This window comes from Schistocerca gregaria, chromosome 10 (assembly GCF_023897955.1).
Source record: "Schistocerca gregaria isolate iqSchGreg1 chromosome 10, iqSchGreg1.2, whole genome shotgun sequence".
NCBI lineage: Eukaryota > Metazoa > Arthropoda > Insecta > Orthoptera > Acrididae > Schistocerca > Schistocerca gregaria.
Genome location: NC_064929.1, coordinates 208,117,468 through 208,138,012, shown reverse-complemented (window position 1 = coordinate 208,138,012; position 20,545 = coordinate 208,117,468). Strand labels below are relative to the sequence as shown.

At 46.9% G+C, this 20,545-nt stretch overlaps 1 protein-coding gene across 1 annotated transcript in view; it reads left to right on the top strand.

Moving 5' to 3' along the window:
* The window catches only part of LOC126293487 (carbonic anhydrase), a 150,063-nt gene that overhangs the window by 99,948 nt on the left and 29,570 nt on the right, over positions 1-20,545 (top strand). Inside the window, exon 4 of the mRNA XM_049986740.1 lies at positions 1,887-2,054. Coding sequence (XP_049842697.1) covers positions 1,887-2,054 — 168 coding nt within the window. The remainder of the gene's footprint in view (positions 1-1,886; positions 2,055-20,545) is intronic.

The window sequence follows — 20,545 nt, the reverse complement described above, 5'->3', positions numbered from 1 at the left end:
TGAGGAACAGTAATGCTAGAGAAGGATATCCCGTTACAAGCGTCTGCTATGTTGTTCGAATTTAGTTGTAATACCAAGTTGGCTGAGGCGTGAACGAGAATTTGGATTGAGGAAGGAGGCGTAGTAGCGTACTCTGTGGAGTTATGCAAAGCCACTGTGGCAGGATGGCGTAGTAGGCAACGCACCTGCCCAGTGAGCTAGAGACCTGGGCTTAAATCCTGGCCTCGATGCAAATTTTCATTTCCAGAATGAGATTTTTTACTCTGCAGCGGAGTGTGCGCTGATACGTAACTTCCTGGCAGATTAAAACTGTGAGCCGGACCGAGACTCGAACTCGGGACCTTTGCCTATCACGGGCAAGTGATCTACCAACTGAGCTACCCAAGCACGACTCACGCCCCGTCCCCACAGCTTTACTTCTGCCAGTACCTCGTCTCATACCTTCCAAACTTTACAGCAGCTCTCCTGACAAGGGAACCTCCCCATCGCACCCCCCCCCCCCCCCCCCCCCTCAGATTTAGTTATAAGTTGGCACAGTGGATAGGCCTTGAAAAACTGAACACAGATCACTCGAGATAACAGGAAGAAGTGTGGAACTATGAAAAAAATAAGCAAAATATACAGCTCAAGACCGCCGTGGTCCCGTGGTTAGTGTGAGGAGCTACGGAACGAGATGTCCTTGGTTCAAGTCTTCGCTCGAGTGAAAAGTTTAATTTTTTATTTTCAGACAATTATCAAAGTTCAGTCACTCACACATAATCAAGTTCGCTCTCCAAAATTTCACGACATGTTCAGATTTACTTGGACATATGCAGGATTTGACGGTCTACACACCGAAAATTTTGAAAACATGTGTTTTGACAGAGCACAGAGAAAACTGTGAAACTGTTGCATTCATTTGTGCAGTTTATGTGACAAACTCTTATGTTTTCATCACTTTTTGGGAGTGATTATCACATCCGCAAGAAAACCTAAATCGGGCAAGGCAGGAGAATCTTTTTACCCATTCGTCAAGTGTACAAGTTAGGTGGGTCGACAAGATATTTCTGTCATGTGACGCACATGCCGTCACCGGGATGGTTCCTTTCAAAGGGCACGGCCGAATTCCTTCCCCGTCCTTCCCTAATCCGATGAGACCAATGGCCTCGTAGTTTAATGTCTTCCCCCAAAACAACCCAACTCACATGCCGCCACCAGCGTCGTATAGAATCTATCAGACGTGTTTTCCTGTGGAGGAATCGGTTGACCTATGACCTTGCGATCAAATGTTTTCGATTCCCATTGGAGAGGCACGTCCTTTCGTCTAGTAATCGCACGGTTTTGCGGTGCGGTCGCAAAACACAGACACTAAACTTATTACACTGGACAGAGACGTCATTGAACGAACGGACTTTGCGAAAATAAAGCAAACTTTCCACTCGTGGGAAGACTTGAACCGAGAACCACTCGTTCCGCATTTGCTCACGCTAACCACGGGACCACGGCGCTCCGGAGCTCTCACTCTCCTTGATGTTGCCTATCTTGCGCATGGACTACTCAGTTTGTATATTTTGCTTATTTTTTTCATAGTTCCACACAACTTCTTCCTGTTTTCTCGACTGATCTGTGTTCAGTTCTTCAAGGCCTATCCACCTGTGCCAACATATAACTAAATCTGCTGTAAAATTTGGAAGGTAGGAGCCGAGACACTGGCAGAAGTAAAGCTGTGAGGACGTGGCATGAGTCGTGCTTGGGTAGCGCAGATGGTAGAGTACTTGCCAGCGATAGGCAAAGGTCCCGAGTTCGAGTCTCGGTCCGGCACGCAGTATTAATCTGCCAGGAGGTTTCAACTTTTTTTTAACTATTTGTTTATCTAGCACATTGGAAATGGTCGCGTCTGGTTGCAGAGCAGGAGCTGTGGAGCGAACACAGCGGCGCGTGCGCCGGGAGGTACCAGTCTCCGATCCGCATCATCAGCCACCGGGCGCAGCGGCTGCCCATCCCAGCGCTGGAGATGGTCGGCTTCCACAACCTGCTGCCCGGGCCTGTCGTCGCCACCAACACCGGGCACTCGGGTGAGCCGCCTCTCACAAAATGGTCCAAACGGCTCTCACCACTGTGGGACTTGGCATCACTCCCCTAGACCTACTTAAACCTAACTAACCTAAGGACACCACACACATCCATGCCCGAGGCAGGATTCGACCTTGCGACCGTATCGGTCGCGCCGTTCTGTACTGTAGCGCCTAGAACCGCTGGGCCGCTGCGGCCGGCTAGGCGTGTGTATTCCATTGCAGAGAAAACAGTAGGAAATCACACATGCACACGCTGTTGTTGCAAACAACACGCAAGCTTACAACTTTTGCCTTTTTGATTTATCATTTCATGTCCACTTGTATTACCCGAGGCGCCTGTGTCGGGGGAACTTACTTAATGCGGTCAGATGCTGAAAATATAGGGCCCCAGTTATGACTTTATAGCGGAGAGTGTTGTACGTAGACTCATGGTCATAAATTAAGGAGAATTGACAGACTGTGCCACGACGGCAGGTCAAGTGCACAGCATGGTCATACCCCGAGGTGATTTAACCCCGCAAACCGACCACCAGAGAGTTGTTTCGTCGTGTATCAGCATTATCCTTAATTTATGATCATGAGTGTAGATCTAACTACCAGTTCGAATTCAAAGTCTGTTAATTCCCCTCGGTTAGATTAGATTAATACTTGTTCCATGGCTCATGAATACGACACTTCGTAATGATGTGGAACGTGTCAGGTTAAAGAAAGATGTCTGTACAAGATATTACATTACACAAAATATTGCATGATACTAATGCTTAAGTTAGTTTTTTTTTCCCTCCCTTAATTTATATCTAAAAATTCTGCCCATGAGTAGAAGGAGTTGTCATCTAGAAATTCTTTTAATTTATTTTTAAATGTTGGTTGGCTATTTGTCAGGCTTTTGATGCTGTTTGGTAGGTGACCAAAGACTTTTGTGGCAGCATAATTTACCCCCTTCTGTGCCAAAGTCAGATTTAACCCTGCATAGTGAAGATCATCCTTTCTCCTGGTGTTATAGCTATGCACACTGCTATTACTCTTGAACTGGGCTGGATTATTAACAACAAATTTCATAAGTGAATATATATACTGTGAGGTTACTGTGAGGATCCCTAGATCCTTAAATAGCTGTCTGCAGGATGACCGTGGGTGGACTCGTGCCGCCATAATCACGTCGGAAACAAATGACAGCCCTGGCAATGCACTGCCCTTTTATACTTTGTGTTTGCGATACTACTACCAAGTGCATATCGCTATCCCGCGACTTTTTGTCACCTCAGTGTAGATATCCTATCACTGTGCTACTGCAAATTAAATGTTAAGATATCTCGACATATTAACAGCCAACAACGTACTGCTTAGTCATACACTGGCTATGTAGTTTTTCTATCAAAAACCTTGTACTGTCGCCCGGGATTAGCCGAGTGGTCTGAGGTGCTGCAGTCATGGACAGTGCGGCTGGTCCTGGCGGAGGTTCGAGTCCTCCCCATATGGGTATGTGTGTGTGTTTGTCCTTAGGATAATTTAGGTTAAGTAGTGTGTAAGCTTAGCGACTGATGATGGTTCAAATGGCCTCTGAGGGCTATGGGACTTAACATCTGAGGTCATCAGTCCCCTAGAGCTTAGAACTACTTAAACCTATCTAACCTAAGGACATTACACACATCCATACCCGAGGCAGGATTCGAACCTGCGACCGTAGCAGTCGCGCGGTTCCGGACTGAAGCGCCTAGAACCGAGCGACTGATGACCTTAGCAGTTAAGTCCCATAACATTTCACGCACATTTGAACACACCGTGTACTGTCGCTGTCTCAGAGAACGCCAGTTTTGCCCTGACTCCCGCGCTGTTGATTCTTGCTGTGCAGAAATTAGGAAAACATTACAAATCAAATTTTTGGGACAAAAATGAAAAATCAAATACTCTTAATTTGGACTGCGTCCGTTGTTGTATGCCGCATATGTGGTCTCACACAAACCAGAGTGGCCAGCGTCCCCAAAAACATAGAAAACAATTTTTCGAAGTATCGAGCACACCGTACAAACGCTGCGTTTCTTCAAGATGACGAATATGACGCGAGAAACGATAAGGCATTTAACCTGCCAGACGTACTGGAAGTAATGCAGCTAGTTTTGTTACACGTCTGTGGAGGACGGTGACGCGATGCAGAACAGCGCTTCATAAAACAACAGGAGAAACTGTGGTCGTTGGGCAGCTGCGTGGATTCCGCTGTTGATAGACTCGTTATCAACGTAGCAAATGACCGTTTCGGTACTGAAATGTATCCCTCATATTTCAATACTGAAGGAGTTCGGAGATTACGAAACGACTGAGTGTAAGAAATACCTTTAGTGGCTTAAATATCCGGTGAAGTCCCTGCAACACGACACGTTTTTATTTAAAACACTACTCATGCAGAAAATATACCCTGTGTTAGGAATTTTCATCACTCTTGTTTTTAATTACGTTTCTGTGTTAGCTAAGAACGACAAGGTGTTACGTTTCCTGCTTGGTCCCCTAAGAGGTGTATTGCCGAGATTTTGCGTAAATTACACTACTGGCCATTAAAATTGCTACACCAAAAAGAAATGTAGATGATAAACGGGTATTCATTGGACAAATATATTATACTAGAACTGACAATTTGGAAAATATTTCGAGTAAATCTCCCGCCCATGTTATAATTTTGGGTGGAGATTTTAATTTGCCGGATATAGACTGGGAGACTCAAACTTTTATAACGGTAACAGGGACAAAGAATACAGTGAAATTTTTTTAAGTGCATTATCTGGAAACTATCTTGAGCAGTGAAACAGAGAACCGACTCGTGGCGATAACATATTAAACCTTCTGGTGACAAACAGACCCGAACTATTTGAAATAGTTAACGCATAACTGGGATTCAGCGATCATAAAGCGGTTACAGTATCGGTGATTTCAGCTGTAAATAGAAATATTAAGAAAGGTTGGAAGATTTTTCTGTTTAGCAAAAGTGACAAAAAGCAGATTTGAGAGTACTTGACGGCTCAACACAAAAGTTTTATCTCAACTACAGATAGTGTTGAGGATCAGTGGACAAAGTTCAAAACCATCGTCCAATATGCATTAGTATGTGCCAAGCAAGATCGTAAGAGATAAATAGAGCCGCCGTGGTACAACAACCGAGTTAGAAAACTGCTACGGAAGCAAAGGGAACTTCACAGCAAATATAAACATAGCCAAAGCCTTGCAGACAAACAAAAATTACACGAAGACCAATGTAGTGCGAGGAGGGCTATGCGAGAGGCGTTCAACGGATTCGAAAGTAAAGTTCTATGTACTGACTTGGCAGAATAATCTAAGAAAGTTTGGTCGTATGTCAAAGCGGTAGGTGGATCAAAACAAAATGTCCAGACTATTTGTGACCAAAATGCTACTGAAACAGTGGACGACAGACTAAAGGCCGAAATACTAAATGTCTTTTTACAAAGCTGTTTCACAGAGAAAGACTGCACTGTAGTTCCTTCTCTAGATTGTCGCACAGATGACAAAATGGTAGATATCGAAATAGATGACCGAGGGATAGAAAAACAATTAAAATCGCTCAAAAGAGGAAAAGCCGCTGGACCTGATGGGGTAGCAGTTCGATTTTACACAGAGTACGCGAAGGAACTTGCGCCCCTTCTTGCAGCGGTGCACCGTAGGTCTCTAGAAGAGCGTAGCGTTCCAAAGGATTGGAAAAGGGCACAGGTCACCCCCATTTCCGAGAAGGGACGTCGAACAGATGTGCAGAACTATAAAACTATATCTCTTCGATCAGTTGTAGAATTTTGGAACACGTTCTATGTTCGAGTATAATGACTTTTCTGGAGACTAGATATCTACTCTGTAGGAATCAGCGTGGTTTTCGAAAAAGACGACCGTGTGAAACCCAGCTCGCACTATTCCTCCACGAGACTCAGGGGGCCATAGACACGGGTTGCCAGGTAAATGTCGTGTTTCTTGACTTCGGCATGGCATTTGATACAGTTCCCCACAGTCTTGTAATGATAAAGTAAGAGTGTATTGACTATCAGACTAATTGTGTGATTGTATTGAAGAATTCCTAGATAACAGAACGCAGCATGTCATTCTGACTGGAGAGAAGTCTTCTGAAGTAAGAGTGATTTCAGGTGCGCCCCAGGGGAGCGTCGTAGGACCGTTGCTATTCTTAATATACATAAATCGCCTTGTGGATAACATCGGAACTTCACTGGGGCTTTTTGTGGATGATGCTGTAGTATATCGAGAGGTTGTAACAACGGAAAAATGTATTGAAATGCGGGAGGATCTGCAGCGAATTGACGCATGGTGCAGCGAATGGCAATTGAATCTCAATGTAGACAAGTGTAATCTGCTGCGAATACAAACAGAGAAAGATCCTTCATCATAAAGCTACAATATAGCAGGTTAGCAACTGGAAGCAGTTAATTCCATAAATTATCTGGGAGTAGGCATTAGGAGTGATCTGAAATGGAATGACCATATAAAATTAATCGTCGGTAAAGCAGATGCCAGACAGATTCATTGGTTGAATCCCAAGGAAATGCAATCCGCAAACAAAGGAAGTAGGTTACAGTACACTTCTTCGCCCGTTGCTTGAATACTGCTCACCGGTGTGGAATCCGTACCAGATAGGGTTGATAGAAGAGAGAGAGAAGATCCAACGGAGAGCAGCGTGCTTCGTTACAGGATCATTCAGAAATCGCGGAAGCGTTACTGAGATGATAAATAAACTCCAGTGTAAGACTCTGCAATAGAGACGCTTAGTAGCTCGGTACGGGCTGTTGTTGAAGTTTCGAGAACATACCTTCACCGATGAGTCAAGCAGTATATTGCTCACTCCTACGTATATCTCGCGAAGAGTCCATGAGGATAAAATCAGAGAGATCAGAGCCCACACAGAGGCATACCGACAATCTTTCTTTACACGAACAATACGAGACTGGAATAAAAGGGAGAACTGATAGAGGTAATCAAGGTACCCTCCACCACACACCGTCAGGTGGCTTGCGAAGTATAGATGTAGATGTAGATAAAGCTGTGCGGCCAAGGAGTACCGGGAAATCGTGATGATGGCATATGACTCGCAGTGACGGACTAGGGCAGTTGATAGCTGCGCTGTCCTATGCTAAATGGCTAAGCGGGTCTGAGGCTTCCATACAGGCACTCGTCGATCGGTCTGGTGTTGCAGCTGCAGTTAGCAAAATGAAAGCTGAAGCTTTAAATTCCGATTGTAAGAAGTCGTTCACGATGAGAATCGTAAAAGATGCCGTCGTTTGACCATTGCAGTCCACCGTGTGGGCGACATAGTAGTAAGCATACAGAGGATAGAGGAATACCTGAAAACAAGTAAGTCATCAGGTCCGGGTGGAATCCCAGTTAAGATTTACGGATAGTGATCTACGGCATTGGTCCCTTACTTAGACTGCATTTATCGCGAATCTCTTGCGTAGCGCGAAGTCCTAAGCTACAGTGGAAAAGCGCAGGTGACTCCAGCGTATAAGAAGGATAAAAGTGCGGACCTGAAACGCCGACTAAATCCGCTGGACAGAACAGGTAATAGGATTGTGGAAAGGGCCAACGGTTGAAGTCAGTTGCTGTTTCTAATCGTCCGCCCCCGTTAGCTCAGTTCTCCCCGGCACGGTAGCTCAGCGTGTTGGGTCAGAGGGTTAGCAGCCCTCTGCAATAAAAAAACCTGAGCTAATCGATCAACAACGATCTTCAACGGATGTCTACGACGTCCGCCCCGAGCAGATGCAAAGAACGAAAGCGAACAAAATGTGATTAAAAAAAAAGAAGAAGAAGAAGGTGGTATGCGCATTAGACTGTCAGTCCTAAGCGCCCGGGTTCGATTCCCGGGCGGGTCGGAGATTTTTCTCCTCTCAGGGACTGGGTGTTGTGTTGTCCTAATCATCATCATTTCATCCCCATCGACGCGCAAGTCGCCGAAGTGGCGTCAAATCGAAAGACTTGCACCAGGCGAACGGTCTACCCGACGGGAGGCCCTAGTCACACATTTCATTTCAGTTTCTGCTTCTAATTATCATTTATTGTACGTTAGCAACTCCTTCAGGGCTGAAGGCCTCCAACAACAAATCTTAACAAGATAAAAATCCAATTAAGATAGCAATACAATAATTTAAAGAAACAGGATATGCAAGGTGCAATACCAATGGCTGAGGACAATCAAACTTCAAAATTTCAAATATATTACCATAATCTTTAAAGGTAAAAGGCAGCAGTGATTAAGCTTGAAAGATAAATTTAAAAATTAATTTAGCAAAATTTTAAGAAAACAAGCAAATAACCATAAGCCTAAAGTTTGAAATAGCTGACAACAGATAATTAAACACCGGTGGCACTCAGAAAGCCTCCAGGGAGGTCGGTCTGCGCTCGTTCACTTAGGCGAGACAGGTGGTGACCCCAACTACACTTGCCGGCCGATGTGGCCGAGCGGTTCTAGGCGCTACAGTCTGGAATCGCGCGACCGCTACGGTCGCAGGGTCGTATCCTGCCTCGGGCATGGATGTGTGTGATGTCCTTAGGTTAGTTAGGGTTAAGTTCTAGCGGACTGATGACCTTAGAAGTTAAGTCCCATAGTGCTCAGAGCCAAAGAATCGTTTTGAACCAACTACCCGCGGACCGACCGACACTTGTGTAAGTAGGCTGTTTAGGATTTTATGTTGGTAACGCTATGTAGCGCTCTGTATGAAAATCACTGACTGTGCTGTGTCCAGCCTAGAAAGGGGACGTTTCACTTGCTTCCCATCAATCAGTACATGAGGACTCAAACACAAAGGATACAAACGTAATAATCCACAATGGAAAACTACACTCAACTTCGACGTCCTGGGTCGGTGAACCACGAAGCTCGTAGCCATCGGACAGCTCCACGCACGCTACGACACAGCGCAGGGCCCGGCAGCGGACCCAGGCGACTGCACCGCACGGACATGTCCTCCCAGGTCCGCACCAACCGACCGACTGCATGCTGATTCGTCTGCGACTGCTGCTCCGTCGTGACTGCACTGCTGGTGCGTCTCCCACTCACTTCCAGACAGACGACGGCGGAAACACTGGCTCGGACCCAATCATCCAGAGGAAACACGCCGACTGGCTAAACGACATCCCTGCACCGGGAAAGGACCGATCCAAGTTCCACAAGATGGTAATTGAAGGGCGCCAGAAGCCCTCAGAGAACCAGTTACACGTCACCCGATGAGACGACCGACCTCTCAGAGTCAGTATGCCGACAACATTTAAATAACTTGTCAAAGGAAAGCACGCCAACTACACACACATGCAATGAAGGCTTTCACGACCGGATGGTACTGTTGTTGATAATTCTTCCGGGTTATGTGGCCGTGGTCCATGGAATTCTTCTATTCCTAACGTTTCGTCCAATACTACGTTGGACATCCTCAGAGGTATGGCTGGTCCTGCTGAGTCCTGCCGTGGTCCATGGACCACGGCCATGTAACCCGGAAGAATTATCAAACAACAACTACACACACAACCTGACAAATACTTGCACGAAGACCTGAACGATACCCAACAGTAACTAAACAAGCACGAAGACGGATCGGGAGTCGATGCGCGCCCACACACACACACACACACACACACACACACACACACACAGCCGACTCATGAACGATCGGCGAACCAAAACGCGTCGTCCGGTAGGACGACCGACCGACGACCCACCAAGACCGTGGCCCGGCTCAGGTGACGCGTGTTGACAATGGTCGGGCGAGCCATGTCGACGCGGAGCTCACTGCTGCTCCAACACGACTGCACCAGTGCCGCATAGCAACTGCCTGACACTGGCAGGTCCGGACTGTACTCCAGACGGGTTCCAACAGACTACAGGGACTCGCAACCCGAACTCTCGATCCGAACTGAGACCAACTAACTTACAACAGACAACGAGTGGGAAGTAATAGCAGTCAAGCAAAGATACTACGAGAGGGGACATATCGATACGCGCAGCTAGCGCCGCTCACGGTCAGGCAAAGCAGCAACTCAGTGACAGTAGTGATTTAAATTAGCATAGTAAGGTGGAAGTACGTTAAAAAAAACAGGGTGTAAAATAGATGATGGCGGGAACACGAACCAATATCCTTAACATCGGTTTGCTACAGAATCATAGACTACATTCTGAGTTCGAATATAGTAAATTTCCTAAAGACCCCAAAAGCTTATGTCCGCAAATCAGCTCGGTTTTAGAAAGCAACACTCGTGTAATCGTCAGCTCCCCTTTTTTCACACGATATGCTGCGGACTATGGATCAGAGGCAAAAGGCTGGTTCCATTTTTCTAGATTTACGAAAAGCATTTGGCACGGTACCGCACTGCAGTCCCAGATATGGGAGTGTCTCGAAGACTTCTTAAGTTACAGAACCCAGTGTGTTGTCCTCGACGGCGAGGATAAAGTCAGCATTCCCCAGGCAAGTCGGATAGGATCGTTGTTGTTGTTTTCCAGAGACTGCTTTGATGCAGCTCTCCATATTACTCTATCCTGTGCAAGCTTCTTCATCTTCCAGTACCTAATGCAACCTACATTCTTCTTAATCTGCTTAGTGTATTCATCTCTTGGTCTCCCTCTACAATTTTTACCCTCCACGCTGCCCTCCAGTACTAAACTGGTGATCCCTTGATGCTTCAGAATATGGCCTACCAACCGTTCCCTTCTTCTACTCAAGTTGTGCCACAAACTTTTCTCCCCAATTCTGTTCAATACGTACTCATTAGTTATGTGATCTACCCATTTAATCTTCCGCATTCTTCTGTAACACCACATTTCGAAAGCTTCTATTCTCTTCATGTCAAAACTATTTATCGTCCACGTTTCACTTCCATACATGGCTACACTCCATTCAAATACTTTCAGAAACGACTTGCTGACACTTAAATCTATACTCGATATTGAAAAATTTCTCTTCTTCAGAAACGCTTTCCTTGCCATTGCCACTCTAAATTTAAATACTCGCTACTTCGACCATCATTAGTTATTTTGCTCCCCAAATAGCGAAACTCCTTTACTACTTTAAGCGCCTCATTTCCTAATCTAATTCCCTCAGCATCACCCGACTTAATTCGACTACATTCCATTATCCTCGTTTTGCTTTTGTTGATGTTCATCTTATATCGTCCTTTCAAGACACTGTCTATTCCGTTCAGCTGATCTTCCAGGTCCTTTGCTGTCTCCGACAGAATTACAGTCTCATCGGCGAACTTCAAAGTTTTTATTTCTCCTCCATGGACTTTAATACCTACTCGGAATTTTTCTTTTGTTTCCTTTACTGATTGCTCAATATACAGATTGAATAACATCGGGGAGATGCTACAACCCTGTCTCACTCCCTTCTCAACCACCGCTTCCCTTTCACGCCCCTCGACTCTTGTAACTGCCATCTGCTTTCTGTACAAGTTGTAAATAGCCTTTCGTTCCCTGTATTTTACCCCTGCCACGTTCAGAATTTGAAAGAGAGTATTCCAGTCAACATCGTCAAAAACTTTCTCTACAACTGCTAGAAACGTAGGTTTGCCTTTCCTTAATCTATTTTCTAAGATAAGTGGTAGGGTCAGTATTGCCTCACGTGTTCCAACATTTCTACGGAATGAAAACTGATCTTCCCCGAGGTCGGCTTCTACCAGTTTATGCATTCTTCTCTAAAGAATTCGTGTTAGTATTTGCAGCACTGGCTTATTAAACTGATAGTTCTGTAATTTTCACATCTGTGAACACCTGTTTTGTTTGGGATTGTAATTATTATATTCTTCTTGACGTCTGAGGGTATTTCGCCGGTCTCATACATCTTGCACACCAGGTGGTACAGTTTTGTCAGGGCTGGCTCTCCCAATGCTATCAGTAGTTCTAACGGAATGCTGTCTACTCCCGGGGCCTTCGGTCGCAGGTTCGAATCCTGCCTCGGGCATGGATTTGTGTGATGTCCTTAGGTTAGTTAGGTTTAAGTAGTTCTAAGTTCTAGGGGACTGATGGCCACAGATGTTAAGTCCCATAGTCCTCAGAGCCATTTGAACCATTTGAACCCGGGGCCTTCTTTCGACTTAAGTCTTTCAGTCATTTGAAACTGACTGCAGAAGGCTCCTATTGCCACCAACATATTTCGCGTAAGGACCACAAATATGAGATACGAGAAATTAGGACTCGTATGGAGGCGTATGGATAGTCGCTATTCCCTCGTTCTATCTGCGAGTAGAACAGGAAAGGAAATGGATTGTAACGACACAGAGTACTCTTCGCCATTCACAGTACGATGGCATGCGAAGTATTCACGTAGGTGTAGATATCTGGCGAATGTAGCGCCAGCAGGTACCAGAGCATTTGCTGCAGGCGTGATATCCCATCGTTATGTTGCAGGCGCCTCACAAGAGCGGCAACCCGCGGCACACTCCTGTGTGGTTAGTAGCTGGGCCGTAGGAGGCACCTAGATTGCACCAGTATTCAATCATGACAGTCCAGATTTTGTAGTTGTGGTCATATCTGAAACTGTCAGTAACATAGACTGGGTCTGGCTCCAGCCAGCCGTATGCTTTCAGACGAAGATGCTACCACCAAAACTGGACATTCAAGCTGATTGGGCCCCATACTCCGAAATCAGCCCAGTAGCTATGGTAAATCTGGCTATTGTAACTGCCAATAATCTTATGATTCTGAACATCTATTATGTATATATGCAGAGCCGAATGGAAATTAGTACTAAGGCAGGGGTTCCAACTCGTGTCTCCTGCTCAATAGGCCACACTGGCTTTGCGCAACAGTACGGACTACGTTAGCATTTGTTCTTATTCAATACAAATTCCGTTTCACGCCTCAGCCTGCTTGGTGTTCCCCCTAAACTTGAACACCATCGCAGAGGCTCTCCAACCATGCTGGAACAGTATCTCGTCATCGAACGAAACGGTGGATTCTGCCTGAAACCGAGGCATAGGTGCTTTAATAAAATGAAACCATGTGGTTCCAGTGATCTGTGTCACGGTAGCGTAGAGTTCAGCACATCTGCCTAGTGAGCGGGACATACGAGTTCGAACCCCTGCTTAATACAAATTTCCATTCGTCTCTGCAGATATATGTTGTGGTTGGCAGGAGAGCCAACACCGTGTTACTAGAGGAGGCCGAAAGGCAGGCAATTTAGCTCACGCAGGCTCGCGTGAGGTCTGGAACAGGACAAGGAAATTAGAATTTAGAAAAACGGACGTAGCTGGTGGAATACTTAACTTTAATCCATTAATGGTGAACGTCGCTCTTGACATTACATAATTCACAATATCAATAATAACTGATAATAGCGCCCTGCTAGGTCGTAGCAAATGGCGTAGCTGAAGGCTATGCTAAACTATCTTATCGGCAATTGAGAACGTAAGTATGCAGTGAACCATCGCTAGCAAAGTCGGCTGTACAACTGGGGCGAGTGCTAAGAAGTCTCTCTAGACCTGCCGTGTGGCGGCGCTCGGTCTGCAGCCACTGATAATGGCGACACGCGGGCCCGACGTATACTACCGGACCGCCGCCGATTTAAAGGCTACCACCTAGCAAGTGTGGTGTCTGGCGGTGACACCACATTCCTCCCCCGCAGATCGGCGGACGGTTGTGGCATAAGGCTTCCGCCCGCCGTGGGGAGCCTAACAACAGGCGAGGCTGTGCCACCCTCACCCTGCCATTCGGACCGCGGGGAGCTAGGGAACGCCTGAAAACCTGCTCCAGGGTGCACGCCAACATGCGGTGTTTGCGCCCGTAGAGAGACAGGAGGGGCCGAAGGGTCGACCTCCATCGGGCCGGGGCACCCGACGGGCGAAGACGACATATGGTCCGGAGCGGGCAAGAGTTCCATGTCGGAGGACAGCTGGTCACGGGAAGCGATCGGTGGCGCGTGACCCAGGGAGGCTCCCGGAGGTTGCAGCGGCGCGTCCACTGCGGGCGTCGCCGGTGGAAGAACAGGCGGCGGCGGCGGCGGCGCGTCGCCATGGGGCAAGATGGTAGGCAGCGTCGGGAACACCTGGGGCTGAGGCGAGCCAGTAGATGGGACCCGGGGCGCTGACCGGACGGCACCGTCGCTGAAAGCAGACGGGGAGCGGCAGATCACGTGCGACGACAGAGGCGCAGCTGATTGAGATACCGGCGCACCTCACCAGATGCCCCCAAAACCAGATACATAGCGCGTCCGAGGCAGCGAAGAATGCGCCCTTCGAGCCAACGTCGTGAACCTCGGTAGTGGCGATAGAAGACAACGTCGCCTGGAGCAAAAGCAGGTGTCTGCCGCTGCACAGGAACCTGATGCGGCGGATGTAGCAAAGACATCAAGGTTCGATGATGACGACCGTGGAGCAACTCAGCCGGCGAGCGACCATCTCAGGGGCTGAGAGCGATACGAGGAGAAAAAGAGCAATAACGAGTCCTCCCAAGAATGCGACTCCTTTAACTTCAACATCTGTGACTTGAAAGTCCTGACCAGTCGTTCAGCTGCACCGCTTGACTGTGGCGAAAACGGCGCGGACGTCAGATGTTGAAGACCACTGGCCTTGCAGAATGGCTGAAATTCTGCGGTCATGAATTGTGGTCCATTGTCGGAAACAATAGTCTGTGGAAGACCTTCAATGCAAAAGATAGCGGATAACGCTTGGATGGTGGCAGATGACGTCGTGGAAGACATTCGGACAACAAAAGGAAAATTACTGAATGAATCTACCACAACCAACCACCGAGCATTCCAGAATGGACCAGCAAAATCGATGTGTAAGCGTTGCCAAGGTTAAGTGGCTTTTGGCCATGCAAAGAATTTCCGCGGTGGTGCTGATTGTTGTTCGGCACACACCATGCAAGAAGAGCACATATTCGTAATCGCGGCATCGATTCCGAACCAGGTAAAGCGCCGAGGAGCAAGTTGTTTCGTTCTCACTAGACCCCAATGTCCTTGGTGGAGAAGCTTTAAGACAGAGGACTGTAACGAACGTGGTACCACGACCCTGGACTGATCATAATCAGAACGCAACAGCAAAACACCACTCGTACAAAAAGTCTCTCCTTGTGAGCAAAAAATCGGCGAACCAACGGGTCCCCGATCCGTGACTTTGACAAGGGCCATTGCGTAGCAACAAAACGCAGAACGGGAGTAAGGACAGGGTCGGCAGCTGTGGCTGTAGCTACACGACGAAAATCAATCGGAAACGATTCGACCACGTCATCGGTTTCCGCATCGATGAACATGCAAGCAAGCTCGGAGGAACCGAATGCCCTATCCTCAGCAACAGGCAAGCGGGACAACGCATCGGCGTTTCCGTGCTTAGCAGTGGACCGATACAAGATATCGTAGCGGTACTGCGAGAGGAAAATAGACCAGCGAATGAATTTCTGCGCTGTACGTGGAGGTACAGGCTTGGTCGAATGAAAAAGCGACGTCAAAGGTGTGTGGTCTGTGATTATGGTAAAGTGACGACCATACAAGAAATCATGAAACTTTGTAACACCAAATACGAGAGCCAATGCTTCTTTCTCGATCTGTGAATAATTTCTGTGAGTAGACGAGAACAATTTGGACGCGAAGGCAATAGGGCGATCGTGCGATCCATCTTTGTGCGCAAGCACAGCACCGATCCCGAAATCCGATGCATCCACCATCAACAAGAGGGGCTTCTGGGGATCGAATGGCGTAAGGCAAGTATTGGAAAGCAACGCCGATTTCAGCTGGCGAAAGGCGCGTTCGCATTCCGTCGTCCAGACGAACGGAACACCCTTACGGCGTAAGCGATGAAGCGGAGTTGAAATGGAAGAGGCATCCGGAATATATTTATGATAATAGTTGATTTTTTTCCAGCACACTCTGTAACTGCTTCAAATTCTGCGGCGACGCAAGTCTTGTATGGCACGAAGGTGCATGGGACTGGGATGTACGCCTTGGGCATTGAGTACATGTCCCAAGTATGGCAAGTCCCGAGCAAATATCACACATTTGTCCTTCCTCAAGCGAAGACCAATTTGTCGCAAGACCTGAAATAATGTTCTGAGATTGGCCAAATCGTCCAGATAATTTTCTGCAGTAGGGACCGACTCACAAACAGTTTGTAGATATTGCTGAAACAATGCAGGGGCGGATGCACACCCGAATGGCAGTCGTTTGAATCGATACAAACCAAGATACGTGTTAACCACCAAAACGCGCTGGGATTCTTTGTCCACCGGTATTTGCAAGTACGCATCTGCTAGGTCCAACTTTGAAAAATATTTACCCGGGCACAGTTTGTCAAAAAGATCTTCCGGGCCGGGTAAAGGAAAAGTTGCAATCACTAGTTGTGGATTCACTGTTGCCTTGAAGTCCACACAAAGTCTCAATTTTCCGGACGGTTTTAGCAAAATTACTAAGGGTGATGCCCAGAGAGAAGCCTGCACATGTTCAATTACACCTTGTGATTCCAAATCGTGTAATGTTTTTGCGACCTCATCACGCAATGGGTGGGGAACATTACGCGCTCTGAAAAATTTCGGTTGCGCGTTTACATTCAGTTCCAAATGTGCTTTATAGTTCTTAGCACAACCGAGGCCCGGAGCAAAAATGTCTGCAAATTCTTCACATAGACGAGAAACACTGTCTGAAGGCACAGTCTGGTTCACTGATAGGACCTGATTTACTACAGACAAGTTAAACAACTGAAATAAATCGAAACCAAACAAGTTCACTGCAGAAGAAGAACAAAGGACGTAAAATGACACAAGTTTTGTTTGTCCTTTATATGTTGCAAGAAGACTGCACTGTCCTAACACAGGGATCTCTTGACCTGAATAGCTAGTTAACATTTGCGGTACGCAACGGAGGTGTGCCCAGCAGTTTGTAAGTGTCTTGATTGATCAGTGAAACTGCAGCTCCGGTATCGAGCTGGAATGGTATCACGTTGCCATTAATGTCCAAGTCTACAAAAAGTTTATTGTCCTGCTGACGACAAGAGCGACTGTCTCGTGCAACGTGAACTGACACTGGTACATAATCACTTGCTACTCGACGGAAGTTCCGGCGATGTCGACGCACACTATTTTTGGGACGAACACAGTCACTGTTAGAGAGAGGGGCACTGCGCGGCGTGGAATGAACTACATGAATTTCCATGGGCGAAGTTTCGCGAGCTTGAGTATCCTTGGTTCGAATCCGATTCCGGCGCGAAGCAAAGGGCCTGGAACGGTTTTGAGCTTCCGAACTGAGCTTTTTCTGGCAAACATTCTGAACATGTCCTTTTTCATTACAATAAAAGCAATTAGCCTGGCGTGACGCGCAATTCTGACGCGAATGTTTAGTAGCACACCGCGGGCATGATTTGATCACTGCATTTGCTTGCCGGCGCAGCACACGTGGCTGAGAGCCCGGCGGCAGCGGCGCGGCCGGGCGCGAGGGCTGTTTACTGCTCCGTACAGCTCGCCCGGCGGGCCGGTTAACCTGACACACTGCTGGCAAAGTTTCAAATGATTCCTGAGCAGAGTCAAGTGTGTCCTGCCGATCCAGTATGTCCATGACTTGTTGAAGGGAGGGATTGACTAGTTTCAAAATCTGTTCCCTTATACGAACATCAGAAACGTTCTGTGCAATTGCATCACGTACCATAGTATCTGAATAAGGGAGTCCACATTGACACTCAAAAGCACAATCCCTAGTAAGGCCTTGCAAGGTTGCAACCCACTCCCGATTAGTCTGACCTGCCGTACGTTTTGTACGAAAGAAGGTATACCTTTTCGCAACTACATTGACTGATTCTTTGAAATATGCATGTAATGCAGACAAAATTTCTTCGTAGGACACAGTTGCTACGTCGTGTCGGGGAAATAATTTGACTATCACACGGTACGTAGTCACCCCTACTGAAGAAAGGAGAAAAGGCTGCCGCTCGTTACCTCGAATTCTGTAGGCGCCGAGATGGAATCCAAATTGGCGTGACCACTACGTCCAGCTTTCCAGTGCAGCATCAAAAGGACGAAAAGTTGGTGCAACTGCGTGTTGTGGCTGCGTTAGCGCTGGAGCGGCGGCTGCCGCATCGTTCTGCATTGCACGTTGACCCTGGACGAGCTGTCCAAGGGCATCCAGTAAGGCCTGCGTCTGCTGATTCTGTAAGCAGTATATCTGGACAGTATATCTGGAGATTGTGGCGAAGCCATTACACAAGTAAATCACGGCAATATCGATAAGTACGCGGTTTTGCCTCGTCGCCAATGTTGTGGTTGGCAGGAGAGCCAACACCGTGTTACTAGAGGAGGCCGAAAGGCACGCGATTTAGCTCACGCAGGCTGGCGTGAGGTCTGGAACAGGACAAGGAAATTAGAATTTAGAAAAACGGACGTAGCTGGTTGAATACTTAACTTTAATCCATTAATAGTGAACGTCGGTCTTGACGGTACATGATTCACAGTATCAATAGTAACTGAATATGGCGCCTTGCTAGGTCGTAGCAAATGACGTAGCTGAAGGCTATGCTAAACTATCTTCTCGGCAATTGAGAACGTAAGTATGCAGTGAACCATCGCTAGCAAAGTCGGCTGTACAACTGGGGCGAGTGCTAGGGAGTGTCTCTAGACCCGTCCGTGTGGCGGCGCTCGGTCTGCAATCACTGATAGTGGCGACACGCGGGTCCGACGTATACTACCGGACCGCGGCCGATTTAAAGGCTACCACCTGGCAAGTGTGGTGTCTGGTGGTGACACCACAGTATACATCATAGGTGTTGGAGAATCATTCGATTACTGGCGGTTGATCCGGCCAGATATCTCACGAAATAAGCATCAAACGAAAGAACTACAAAGAGCGAAACTCGTCTAGCTTGAAGGGTGAAACTACATGGCGCTATGGTTGGCCCGCTAGATGGCGCTGCCTTAGGTCAAACGGATATCAACTGCGGTTTTTTTTAAATAGGAAGCCCCATTTTTATTACATATTCGTGTAGTACGCAAAGAAATGTGAATGTTTTAGTTGGATCACTTTTTTCGCTTTGTGATAGACTTCCCACATTGATTTCTGCCGCTATTCCTGTTGCTTATCTGTTAGCACCGACAACCCTGCGCGAACGCCACCGCTCTCGGTCGTTAACTGAAGTCGTCAGCCACTGCGACGTCCGTGGTGAGACGTCATGCCTGAAATTTGGTGTTCTCGGCACACTCTTGACACTGTGGATCTCTGCATACTGAGTTCTCCAATGATTTCCGAAATGGAATGTCACATGCGTCTTGCTCCAACTACCGTTCTGCGTTCACCATCAGTTAATTGCCGTCGTGCGGCCATAATCATGTCGGCACATTTTCACATGGATCACCTGAGTACAAATGACACCTCCGCCTGTATATGCGTATATCGCTATCACACAACTTTTGTCTCTTCCCTGACAGTGATGGCGCCTTCCTGAACCTTAACTCTCCGTGTGACAATATCAGAACCGTGCTGCAGTGGTTTGACGAGTATGACTCTCTACATCTACATCTACATGGATACTCTGCAAATCACATTCAAGTGCCTGCCAGAGGGTTCATCGAACTACCTTCACAATTCTCTATTATTCCAATCTCGTATAGCTCGCGGAAAGAATGAACACCTATTCTTTCCGCACGAGCTTTGATTTCCCTTATTTTATCGTGGTGATCGTTCCTCCCTATGTAAGTCCGTGTCAACAAAATATTTTCGCATTCGGAGGAGACAGTTGTTGATTGGAATTTCGTGAGAAGTTTCCGTCCCAACGAAAAACGCCTTTCTTTTAATGATGTCCAGCACAAATCCTGTATCATTTCTGTGACACTCTCCCATATTTCGCGATAATACAAAACGTGCTGCCCTTCTTTGAACATTTTCGATGTACTCCGTCAGTCCTATCTGGTAAGGATCCCACACAGCACAGCAGTACTCCAAAAGAGGACGGACAAGCGTAGTGTAGGCAGTTTCCTTAGTAGGTCTCTTACATTTTCTATGTGTCCTGCCAATAAAACGCAGCCTGCGGTTAGCCTTCCCCACAACATTTTCTGTGTTCTTTCCAATTTAAGTTGTTCGTAGTTGTAATACCTAGGTATTTAGTTGAATTTACGGCTTTTAGATTAGACTGATTTTACGTCTAACCGAAGCTTAACGAGTTCCTTTTAGCACTCGTGTGGATGACCTCACACTTTTCGTTATTTAGGGTCAACTGCCACTTTTCGCACCATTCAGATATTTTTTCTAAATCGTTTTGCAGTTTGTTTTGATCTTCTGATGACTTTATTAGTCGATAAACGACAGCGTCATCTGCAAACAACCGAAGGCGGCTGCTCAGATTGTCTCCCAAATCGCTTATATAAATAAGGAACAGCAAAGGGCCTATAACAATACCTTGAGGAACGCCTGAAATCACTTCTGTTTTACTCTATGACTTTCCGTCAATTACTAGGAACTGTGACCTCTCTGACAGTAAACAGCAAATCCAGTCACATAACTGAGACGATATTCCATAAGCACGCAATTTCACTA